This window comes from Mastacembelus armatus, chromosome 4 (assembly GCF_900324485.2).
Source record: "Mastacembelus armatus chromosome 4, fMasArm1.2, whole genome shotgun sequence".
Classification (NCBI taxonomy): domain Eukaryota; kingdom Metazoa; phylum Chordata; class Actinopteri; order Synbranchiformes; family Mastacembelidae; genus Mastacembelus; species Mastacembelus armatus.
In genome coordinates, this window is record NC_046636.1 from 8542949 (window position 1) to 8555539 (window position 12591).

A 12591-nucleotide genomic window follows, 5' to 3' on the forward strand; every position below is an offset into this window, starting at 1 on the left:
TGTGTGTGTGTGTGCGCGCGGCAATTTCCTTCCACATGCCAGCACTGAGTTTGAGTTGAGTTCTGATGTAGAGACAAAAGACTTGCATAGCTGGGGAAATGTGTATATTTTCTAAAATTGTATAATTTTACTTCATTTTAGTTTTGATATGTAGTTTTAGAACTGCTTGCACATGTTTGGTGCAAAGAATTTGTCAATACGTTTTCAGTGTTCAATAAAAAATTGAAAATCTTTTATATATATAATTTTTGCAGAGGACTTGTCTGGAGATTTTTAGCCAACAAAGCTTAGAAAAAGTGTATAATGGACTTCAATATGGGATAAGGTTCATGTGATATGAGAATACTTTTAAAACGTATTGTTTTGCTCAGTCTTTTATTAGCTTGGGGCAGCGGGATCATGAACCCCTCTGTCAAATCCGGTAGTGTGTACGTGTGGGGCGTCAGCATCAGATAAATACAAGCAAGGACAGGAGTAGAAGCAACAGTCTATTTTCATTGGTTGAATTGTTTGTCTATAACGATTAACCAACCGCATCGTCGTCTTTATGGCAAGGAGTCTATAAATTGCGTCAGTTAACCAATCACAAGACGCAGATTCTGAGGTGGGCGGGACATCGTGTAGCCTCAGCTAGCTAATGCTGGAAGAAAACCGATCCAGGGAATTTTTCTTTAAAAAGAACGAAACCAAATCGTTTGTGCATTACAGGGAGAGGACTGTGATTTACTGCAGGAGGTAATACTTCCCAAATGGTACCCGTTTGATCCAAACGCAAACACCTTATTCTCGATTCATCGTGATGTGCGGTGTCTGTCGTCGCGGTGTTTTGTTTTTTCTAAATGCAGATATGGAAGTAGCTAGCTCGGAGCCAGCGAGCGTTAGCTGCGGACTGGTGAACGATAGGACAGGCTGAGGTAAAACGTCAGCTCTGCAACGACATGGTGGTTACATTTGGCTACAGTTTGTCGTTTGCGTTGCACGTTTATATGAATTCCGCTTTCTGAAGCGCGTCAGATAGGGTTTTTTGTTCGCTGTCAGTCAAATGCTAACAGCAATTGATGTTAGTTGTGCAGCATTGTCGTCGTTACAGCTGCTCTGGCATCGAGCCACTTCGGTTTACAGGCAGCGATACGAGTGCCCTTATCTGGGTAGCACACTTAGGTTATTGGTGTTAATATGTCGGTACTTATCAAGAGGCCGCTTGATGCAGCATTGAGTTTCAGGCCCAGCGTGAGTTAAAGGGTCTGTGTAGGCCCCTTTTTGTTGTGGTTAGACATCCGGGGGTCATGTGTCCTTCTGACTGAAAGGGTCAGTCCCGGTTAAAAAAAATAGTTCTCTGACTATGAATAAAAGTTATAACATTGCAAAATCTTGAAAGAGTAGCAGTTAAATGAATCCTAAATTGTTGTTTTTTAATTGTGAGTTTGGGAGACGTGTTTTTTAGTATTGCATGGAAATGTGATTTATTTAACTATTTCCGCCAACATACCTTGCTCTCACCCTTTTTATCGAGCTGTTCCAAACCAGACTTTGACATGTTAAACTGGGGTTTCCTGCTCTACAGGCTGTTTGTGCTTGATTCAAACGACTTGTTGCATTATAATTTGCATTAGGCTCGTAGCAGGAATTTCAAGTACAGAGAAAGCTTTGGGTAAAGTTACGAATGGGAAGCTGCATACGAGCTACACGGTACGTTGCGTATAAATGTTACGGCAGTGGCACACTAAACATTTCCGGATAGAGGTAGAGGACAAGCAAGCTGTTGGTATTGACAACAAACCCTTGAGTAAGTGAAGAAGCGTCACATATCTGAGTTGAGTGTTCAGTTCAGGGGCGTATCACGAAATTATGGGCCCTATGTATAAACCCTCTGGGTGGGCCCCTATGCTCACTTGATCAGTATCTCCCACTCATATTTTTCCCATGGTATGAGACATTTAGTATTACTAAATATGTCACGATCAGTCACTGGGAAAAGGCTAAAATATCGATACAAAGCTGAAGTGTTTTTACTTCGAGGTCAGCGACATCTCACTTTCAAATGACTGGCGGTTATAACTTTGATGCTGATGAATTTATGATAGTAATTCATCTATATTGTGAAAATAAAGCGCTAATTTGCTGCCTTCAGTCTGAAACGACTGCTGCTAATATTAGCTCAAACTGTGTCAGTTCAGTTATGCTGCTCACCTCTCTTCTAAAAGAAATGAGTAAGCAGCTGCTTCCCCTCCCTTAATTTTCTCTGCCTCTCCTTTCTTTCTTTCTTTTTTTTTATTTCCCTGTTTATTTTCTTGGAGAAATACACGACTTTTCATGCAAGCGCATGCTACTCTGGCTGTCCGATCGGGCTACATAATTCTGTTGAATCGACCGGGTGCAGGTGTGGACTAAACCATTTTGCACCTTTTTAAAGGGTGATAGGGGCTTCAGAGAATATCCATTATTCTTCATGCAAAATGGCAGTGGCCTCTCAACCACTCCATTCAGCCAGGGTAAATTTCATTATGACATTAATTAATTAGAAATTTAAAAATGCAACACAAAATAAATTTTCTTCTTTGAGCCCCCCCCCCAATTCCACCCACTCTGTCCCCTATGACTACAGTTTTCAAGTTTTATGATCCAAATTTACATTTCACCTCACCAGTATTTATTAGAATCTAAAATACCAACACCCTTTCTCATTGTTCTGTCATAAGAATGATTTCCTTTCTGGACACATGCTTTATGGCACATACCTCATTTTAGTAATGTTTGCTATAAATTAAAAACTTCTTCAGGAACTTTGCCTGCATTTTACTAGTCTAAATGAAGTCTGCACCTGTGCAATGCAGTGATACTTGAGTATTTGTTATTTGTCAGTTATCAATCTTCAAAATGTAGTGAAATGCCTGTCACCAATTCCTGTGGTCCAGTGTGCCTTTTTATTGATTTGTCAGACCAACTATCCTCAACATGCTGCAATCAGACTGGGTAGTGTTTTACTGTAAAAAATCACCCAAATGATTATCAACATAGTTCCTAATTCATTTAATATTAATAAATGGTTGGTTGCTAAAAGTTTGTGCTCTCAAGGTAGTATTTTCAGGTGGCCTAGGAGCTATTGGAGGAGTTTGTTGTAATTAGTGTTTGTTCATACACAAGCCTCAGGGCTGCTATAATGTTTGGCTAAACTTTACAAAGATTGCCAAACTTTCCAAGCACTTGTATGTTTTATACACCTTGAGGCTATTTGAAAAAGGCCAAAATATTCAGAAATATGCGCTCATTACCCATGCTCTTTCCTCCAGGTTTACCTGCAACTATTAAACGACCAAATGGCTACCGACAAGCCCTTAAACACGGTGCCAGCTCCTCACCCAACCCCAGACCTAACCCCAGCCTCACCCTCTGGTCTTGGCTCAAGTGCAAGCCAGGACCGAGCAGGAACTGAAACCCCAGAGCCAGTGGTGACCTCAGAACACAATGCTGCATCATATCGCAACCAAGCTCAGCCTCCACAGCCAAACATGGCCCCAGGACCTGTTTCAGGTTCTGAGCTTCCCCCTGCCCCTGTGCTACCACCACCGCCACCAGTTAGCGCCAAGAACCCCAGCTGCAAGATCATGACCTTTCAGCCCACCATGGAGGAGTTTAAAGACTTTGCCAAGTATATTGTCTACATGGAGAACCAAGGTGCTCACCGTGCCGGGCTTGCAAAGGTGAGCACAATGTTTGTGCGCACACAGTAAACTGTACATACTCTGCATATTGTCCTAGTAATGTCCCACTTTTGCATTTTCTATCCCATCACAAGCTACTGTTCATTTATGTTATTATAAATTAATGTCCTGTCAAACAATTAAGACATTAACATTCGTATTATTTGAGTCTTAAATGTTCTGATCTGTACACTGGAATTACACTGCATGTACTGCGAGATTAGGGAGTTATACACTGCCAAAAATAAAGTACAGTAAGATCTAGATGGCTTGTTGAAGGTAAAACTTTTACAAATCACTGTAAAATGCTCAATATCAATGTTGGCTTATTGCATGCAATGCCTAACCATCTGGCCCTGTCACCAGGTGATTCCCCCGAAAGGCTGGAAACCGAGGAAATCCTACGACACCATCGAGGACATGGTGATTCCAGCTCCCATCATGCAGGTGGTGACTGGTCAGTCGGGTCTGTTCACCCAGTACAACATCCAGAAAAAGTCCATGACTGTGGGCGAGTACCGCAAGTTGGCCAACAGCAAGAAGTAAGTTGATTCCTAGCCCAGGGGCTACATTTAAAATAGTGGTTACTCTTTTGTTGCACACACTGTCAGTTGCATGTTTAGAACTGACTAGGCTTCATAGTTGCTTTTTGTTTTTGTTTTTTTGAGCTATTTTGTCTTTATTAAATATATAGGACAAAAATATAGGAGGGAGAGCAAGGGAAGACAGGTGGCACAAAAGGCTGTGCGGTCCAGGAGTCGTGCACGCTAACCACCACGCCATGTGGAATTTTTAATAAATCAAATATATGCTTATTATTTAAGGCAATCAAAAACAGTTATAACTTCTACCTTACGTCTGACTTCTGTAAATGAGTTAAGTCTACATCTGCAAGGGTGTCATAGGTACAAACCCCCCCCCCCTCCTCCAGTAAGAACAACAAGTTTTCCTGCTTGAGTTTTGACCAAATCATATTATTTGCAAAGCAGGAGCTTTTACTGACTACACTAATTCATCATTTGAAGATGATATTTTCTTAAAGAGATTTCTCCTGACGTGTGCAAAAATAGCACAATATGAACAGGTGATAAACAATATTTTTGTCAGTCAGTGTTATCCACTGAATAAATGTTAGAAACAGTAGCACATGAAAAAGACCAAGTTGGATAACACAATTTCATATCAGGCCTTGTGCTGAAGGTCTTTTTTTAAGTGTCTCTTCTTCCCCCTAGTGTTTAGGGGGCGGAAGTGTAAAATTGTTAAATGAAATTGAATGAACACGATAGTAAAGCCATTTGAATTTTGAGGGTTTGCCAAGGGCTGGACGTATATAGTTTATTTACTGATCTAATTAGGGAGGATGGTTTTCAAATATTCAAATAGTCATCAAATATTTGGGTTTGTCTTGAAAAGCAAACAGCCACAGATATCCCTTGCTTGTGCTGGCTCCAGGCAATTACATGATAATAAGGTTAGTGTATATACAACACTAAATACAAACAGCAGAAACAACTAGTGCCAACTCTGCCAGGTTAGGTTGCCATATCAGAGCAACTATGCACAGCCATTTGAAGGTGAGGCATCTAAGACAAAGTAGGGTGTAGTCAACAGATCAACAGTCAGACACCTTTGTGAAGTATGTTTTATGGTCGATGTGCAGAGCAAACCAAGGTCACACAAAGGACCCTCTGTTAGCTCACTCCATAGGGAGGCTTTTCAAAGTTTAGTAACATTTGTTCAGCTGGAGTCACGAACAGTCAAACAGTCACGACACGACTGGATAAACCATATGATAATGCATGTGAGCTGTGCGGTGGCAGTGCATGTGAACAGCCTCTATCATTCTCTGCGTGTTGGGTGAGCAATGTGTATCTGTGGGTGGGATGGGTCAGGGGTGGGGGTGTCACTTTTTTAAATCATTTTTGAAATGGTACCTAGAAAATATCACATAGCATTTTAGCTTGAAATGCCCATCCCTAAACCTAAAGTAGCTTGTGACTGAAAAGCTGAATAATGCTGAATCTTTGCAAACATGAAGTTTAAGTTGAAGGACCATCTCCCTACTCTCTTCTGACAATATAACTCTCCCTGTTTTTAGGTACTGCACCCCTCGTCACAAAGACTTTGATGACCTAGAGAGGAAATACTGGAAAAACCTGACATTTGTGTCACCCATCTATGGTGCAGATGTTAGTGGCTCAATCTATGATGAGGTGATTATGGTTGATTTGCCGACCTTGCTTATTGTACTACATACTTTAACCAAGATGATTAATTCTGAGTCAGTGGTTTGAAGGCTAAAAACATGTATTCTGCTTTTAGCATTTGACTGCATTTGTTAGTATTTTAACATTTTGCAAAGACAGTGTACCTTTAAACTGCATTTTTTTTATAATTGCCATGAACTTAAAACACACATTCATATAATTGTGGATATTATGTCCTTAATATAACTTTATAACTTAATATAATATAACTTTATAACTAATATTGTGTTTTATGACTTGTTGCCACTATAAAAAAAACCGTTTCTGCACCAGATGGTGTAATTTTATAACCATGATCAGATCAGGTACATTTTTGTTTGACTACACCACCATCTAGTGGTGTAGCCTCGATGTACAGTGTGCAGAGACACTAATTCTAAAAATGAATATTGTTCTGTCCAGGATATTAAAGAGTGGAACATTGGCCATCTGAACACGCTGCTTAATATGGTGGAGCAGGAGTGTGGCATTGTCATTGAGGGTGTCAACACGCCGTACCTGTATTTTGGCATGTGGAAGACCACATTTGCCTGGCACACTGAGGACATGGACCTCTACAGCATTAACTACCTGCATTTTGGACAGTCTAAGTCCTGGTAAGTCACGGTCACTTGTCGTTTTAAGCTTTTAATCAGTTATGACCAGTAGTTTGGTGCATGGTGCTTTAGTGCTGTGCACCTAGTTAGCAGCAGTAAAACCATTCTACCATATGACTGTCCATAGATAACTCAGAGGATTTTTTTTCTGACATCCAAAGCCACTTCTGGGCTGTGCTCTGATTAGGACTGTAGCTGATCACTGATTGAAATGAAAGAGTGATTATTATTGACTGATCCAATACTGATTCCCCCCCCCAATGGCTTCTTTTCTTAATCATCTTTTCTGTACGCTCTTACATAGACTATGTCCAAGTTCATTTCAGTTTTTGAGTATTTTTGTGTTTTTTCAAACTGGTAGTTATAGAGTTTATGGGCCTTTGTCCCAGTCGGCAATGGTGCCTAAACTCTGGACAAGTAATTCTCCACTGAAGGTTTCATTTAACTGGCACAAATCAGGGTGGAGGATATGTTGGAAGCTTATTGATGCTGTGGCTTTCTTACAGTTTTGTGATTGCAAAGCCCAGAAGCTGTGCAGCAAGCAGCAGCTGACATGTCTTTCGATGTCAACAAAGCTATAGTGTTTAACAGTACCAACCAAAGTCAATATGGAGACTAACTGGCACATAATGTGTCCGTGAATTTAATCAATCAACACAGTTTGATAAGATAATTTATTTGTCAACCATTATAACTGGTTGCTCCAGGCAACCACCATCACTAGTATCGTGTAGTTCTTTAGAGGATAAAGCAAATAATTGTCAAAGGGCTGAGTACATTTCAGGCTTCGCATCTGGCATTCATCTGTATTGAAAACAGACTCTGGCATATGTACAGTATAGCGGGTATTATACAGTAAATATAATTACAGTGAATTGAGCATTTTCCTTTTTTTTTTTTGCTCGTGCTTGTTTGCTTTTTCACATTTCCTCTAGTCTCTCCATCACTCACCCCTGGAGATCCCAGGTACTTAAGGAAAAATACACTTTTTTTTTTTTCCTCTTTATCCTCTCTTGCTCATGTCTGTGTGTCTGTTTTGCTCTCTTTTGCTCAATGTTGTTTTTGATCCCTGACACTGCAGGTGGTAAGCACAATCAACCCACTGTCACCTATGTTTGTGTTTCCAGGCTTCCCTCATCCATTTGCTGCCTCACCTTTTTTTGTTACCCTATGCTTCCCATCCTTCTCTTCCACTTTTCTCGTCCACCTCCTGGACAGGTGTTTCATGTGGTGATACCAATTCCTTCTGTCTGTCATATGAACTCATTGAAATCATCCATCGGTGATGTTTTCACATTTGAAAATAATATCTTATTACAAATGCAAAAGAAACACAAATCAAGTCTTGTGATTGTGCCAATATGAATGTACAGTAATGAACTGTACTGCATATTGGGTTCTTTGTCTGCACTACCTATATTTTTTTTGTTTGTTTTTTTAACTACTGTGCTGAGGCTGCAGTTTGCCAACACAGCAAAGTATTTCCAACTTTCTTAATTTCTTCCTCTTTACACTTCCATTTATTCTGCAGTTAATGTCATCCCTGCTGTTTAAGACTGATTTACTCCCAGATGAATTGGTGGATGCCACTCATTGTGTTTTTCTAATTCTGTCACTTGGTTTTGTTCTCTCTGTCACTTCCTCCCACTCTCTGACTCTTACTGTTTACCAAGCCTTCCCGCCTTCATTTTTTTTTTTTCCTGAAATGGAATCATTTTCACTTTTATACGTGTGTGTGGTGGGGTAATTACATTCTGTTAGACAGAGCATGCCCCCTTAAAACACACACGCGCCTTCTCTCTTTCTTTTCCACTCCTCATAGTGCAGCCATTTGTGAAATTAACTGTATTCCCCCTGCAACTCTGCTCCCATCAAAATCAGACCCCACCGTAACGACTACTACTGCAAGACACACACACACACACAAAACATTTCCATCATTTCAGGGGACATTACACTGACTTAAATTCATTTTCTTAACCTAACCATAAACACTATTTGAGTAACCCTAACCCTTACTCTAACCTTAAAGCAATTAGTCACTCTAAAATTTAACAACTTACATTTTGGTGAGTTGCACTGTGTGTAATCAGATTTATCTCCCCACAACCTGAGTAATACAAGTACAAATACACCGTTGTCTGTGTATAAGACCTCAGCCTTAGCAGTTGGAGCAGTTGGTCAATTTCTGTTTTTTTTTTTTTTTTTTTCTTTGTACATCATTCTCTATTTATTCAATCCCTTTACGCTGCCACACTCCCGTAGGTCTGCTGCCAGATGAAAGATTAGCCCAGAGCATGTGAGGGGAAAGTAGTGAAAGACTAACAGAAGGTAATCGAAATGGATATTGTAAAGCATAGCCTGGCTGCAACTCTGCATCGGTGGGGGGATTGATAAATCTATTATTTTTCAATATCCTCTGTAGTCTAATGGTGTTGAACAAATTCTCATCTGACATGTAGATAACTAGGAAGAGATTTCAAGTCTGTTTGATCTAGTACTTGTTAAGGCACAGAAATAGCAGAAGTTTTTTTTTTTTTTTTTTTTCTTACTGGCTCAAATAATATTCTAAATAGCCTAAGTAACTTTGGCATCATTTATCTCGCAATGTTCTACTACATCAAAGAACTGCAGTGTGTTGTCTGATCAGCAAGGCATTTAAACAAACCATGATGCATCTGTGATCTGGGAGACACAAGCACCCAGGATTTAAATGGAACTTAAGGTTTTTGTAAAGTTAGATGTGACCTCATTGATTTGCATATAAGGGGCCCTAATAAACCGTATGTTAAACAGGAGAAACTTGTCACATTTTAGCGTAACAGTATGCACATATACTTAACAGGTAAAAGTGGTAAAAACACACTAACACACTGTGCTCTCATGACAGCTTAATTCCACCTGCCAGGAACACTGTCCCACCATACATAAATCATACTCTTCCTCAGCGAGGTGGAAAAGTTCAAGCCATCATTTGCTGTGTGTTGTTTTATTTGTGTTTTTCTCTCTGCTGCCGGAGTGACAGACGTGTTGCTGCCATAGCAACTGTGGCCTCAGGAAGAAGGGAACAGGAGGAGACAGACTGATCGGCTGATTTGTTTAGTTCGAAGCTAGGATAGAAGGGATAATCTGAGGGATGTTCTCTGGCGCAGGCACGTCTGGAATACGTGCACATTTGCAAAGAAAACTCTGCAATGCGATTCCCAAGGACAAAATACTTGGACATTTTAGGAAATGTACACACTTGCTGTCTTACTGAGAGTTAGACGAGAAGATCAATATCAATTTCATCCAGAGGTATATCCATGACAGATTTAGCCTAGCTAAGCACAAACACTATAACACACATTACTTAACACCCACTTTGTTTTATCTCCCTCATGTGGCTGAGTTCCAGTATAACTTTAGACCTAACATCACAATGATGATTGCACTGGGACTTAAGTCTGTTTGCACTGTAAAATGCGTTTTGTGCTGCATAGCCATAAAAGTGGTATATGCTACTAATGCAAACATGTGCTCTCAGTGCACATTATACACACAATAAAAGCTTTGTGACAAATGCTTATATAACACAGAAGCAGAAATGTTGAGCTGAGAAGCAATGATTCAGGACAGTTTAAATGGTGTGTGTGTGGGGGTGTTATAGACAGGGCGCTTATGTACATTATCAAAGTGTAAATAAAGAACAGTCACACATGTGGAGACCGAAGCCAGAGAGCTGTATGTATCTTGTCATAATGGCCCTCTGGCAATTACAGTGAGAAGTTTGCAATGGAAAATCAAAACCCAAGGTCAGGTTAAAGCTTTTAGTTATTTTGGAAAAATAAAGTGAACCACCAGTGGTCATACAGTTGTTGTCAGTTATCTTGTAGCCACTGGATGAATTACAACTCTAATCATATAACCTCTTTCATTTTATGTCCCTACTCATTAGCAGTTATCTTCAGGTGTAAAGTGCCCACATTAAGATGTTCACACAAAGAGAGAGTCTTACACCACAGCAAACACATGCAGGGTAGTTAACACCGTCATTTCTAACTAAAATAGACCGGTTAAAATTCTAATAATAGCTTGAATTCAAATACACGTATTCCTTACCAAGTGTCACTTGCTGTTTAGTGGCATGAAGGACTTTGGTCACGGGTCTCTGCTGTTGGATAGTTGTATGAATTCAGGCTGTAATAGGAAAACATTAAGAGGAGGTGGCACACCTCTAAGGTTCTGAGCTTTCGTCTACAGGTGGCAGTGTGGCACCGCATCTTAGCTCCTCTGAATGAAATTGACTTTGTCTTTTACTTTCTTTGTGTAATATTTTTTTCTCTCCCTCTCTCTCTGTCTGTCTTGTGCTCATGCTAATTCCCTTTCTTCTCCTCCTCAAGTGTCATTCCCACTCGCTTTCTCTTTTTCATTGTTTCTCCTCTTTTCCTTCCGTTTCTCCCTTCGTTTCGATCATCCGTGTGGTTGTTGAGGGTTGAGAAGAAAAGAAGACGTGTATTGCTTGAGGTCTCTGGAGGCTTAAGGAAACCAGAGGAAATAATTGCAGTAATAAAACGTGTTGTAATAACTTCACAAAAGAACAGATTAGATTTGAGCTATGCTTGGGCTCCCTCCCATTCTGTCAAATACAAATAAACTCGCTTTCTAAATGTAGCATCTGACATTTGTGTGTAATGACACATACTTTACAGTGCTTACTTCATGTTATAACAGTATAGACACTTTGACTTCTAGGTAATGTTATTACCTTGCTCTGCCTTTGGAGCAACATAGAACTGTGGCCACAAGGCTGATCTATTTGTAAGATAATAAAATGATAGCAAAGTTGAAGGAGGAAAAACATTTCATATTCTAAGACAACTGCACAGGTACATCCGTTAAAAAAAATCAAAAAAAAAAAAAAAATCAAGTGCATCAGAACAGTTTAACAGATTAATAAAACACTAGCATGTTTTCAAATTAATGGACAAAAACAGTGATTGGTTTGCTCAATATGTGTGTGCATGTGTAAAAGAGGAGAGGAAGGAGTAATGAGGTGTATGTCACGGGTAACTTTATTTCCTAAAATGGTAAGTGCTGAGAGCTGTGAAATAACCCAGCACTCCCAAAACAGTCATTTCTCCTAGTTCTGCCCTTCACAGGTCATTTTAGCTCATCCACTATTCTTCCTGTGTGCCCTTCATCTCTCCTTCAAATTAAAGTTGTTTTAAGCATGTAGATGACTGCTGTAGTGTCAGCTTATACATCTGAAGTGCTGAGATATGTCCCCTGAAGTTATTCATGCTAACCTGATCACTGTAGTGATTTTTGCACTCCTTTTTTTTTTTTTTTTTTTTTTTTTTTTGGAATAGCATGTATAGAAATGTACAGATCTAGCCAGCCAGCAGCAGTGTGAAATTACATTAAAATTCAGTAATATTTATTTATTTGACAAGAATATTTTAGAGTGAAATGCGTCAGGGAGGGCATCCGGCGTAAAAACATGTGCCAAATCAATCATGTGGATCCGCTGTGTGGCGACCCCTACCAGGAGCAGCTGAAAGATTAAAAAAAAAAAAAACAAAAATTGAGAAAGATTTAGAAAATGGTACTAAAGAAGTTAGGGAATAAGGAGTGCCAGAGCTTGTCCTACTGGTAAGAAGCTTGTAATAATCGACTAACTTTTCACTAAACCTATCCTACCTTTTTCCTAATCTGCCTGCAGGTACTCAGTCCCACCTGAGCATGGCAAGAGGCTGGAGAGGCTGGCACAAGGTGAGTTTCTCATGAAGGTTTGAGCATTTACCATGTCTTGTTTTCTGTCAGCGCTGTACATTAAATGAAGGAGCAAGTGCTTCACTTGAAATCATATGCATGCGACATGCACGGAATGTAACGCAAGTACAGTCTAAGCACATTTATTGGTTCTCCCTAGCAGCTCTCCCCAGCGCCCTGCCTCATACCTTTTAAGCAGAGCATACAAAACACTGTTAAGACCCCTTTACCACTCAAAATAAAAAAAATTAAAAAAAACCTTTCTGTAGTTTC

At 39.8% G+C, this 12591-nt stretch overlaps 1 protein-coding gene across 5 annotated transcripts in view; it reads left to right on the forward strand.

The window, feature by feature from the left end:
• The first annotated feature begins 581 nt into the window (after positions 1 to 581).
• kdm4b (lysine (K)-specific demethylase 4B) overlaps positions 582 to 12591 on the forward strand; it is a 38796-nt gene continuing 26786 nt past the window's right edge. For 4 of the 5 annotated variants that reach the window (XR_003296562.1, XM_026322972.1, XM_026322975.1 and 1 more), the window contains exons 1-6: positions 582 to 735; positions 3291 to 3701; positions 4068 to 4243; positions 5800 to 5914; positions 6371 to 6564; positions 12269 to 12318. Coding sequence is in view for 4 of the 5 variants with exons in the window: in XM_026322972.1 (XP_026178757.1) it covers positions 3318 to 3701; positions 4068 to 4243; positions 5800 to 5914; positions 6371 to 6564; positions 12269 to 12318 (919 nt within the window). In the remaining variant the exon portion in view is untranslated. Of the gene's footprint in view, positions 736 to 827; positions 915 to 3290; positions 3702 to 4067; positions 4244 to 5799; positions 5915 to 6370; positions 6565 to 12268; positions 12319 to 12591 lie in introns of those variants that run through there. The other variant, XM_026322973.1, reaches the window with a different exon arrangement.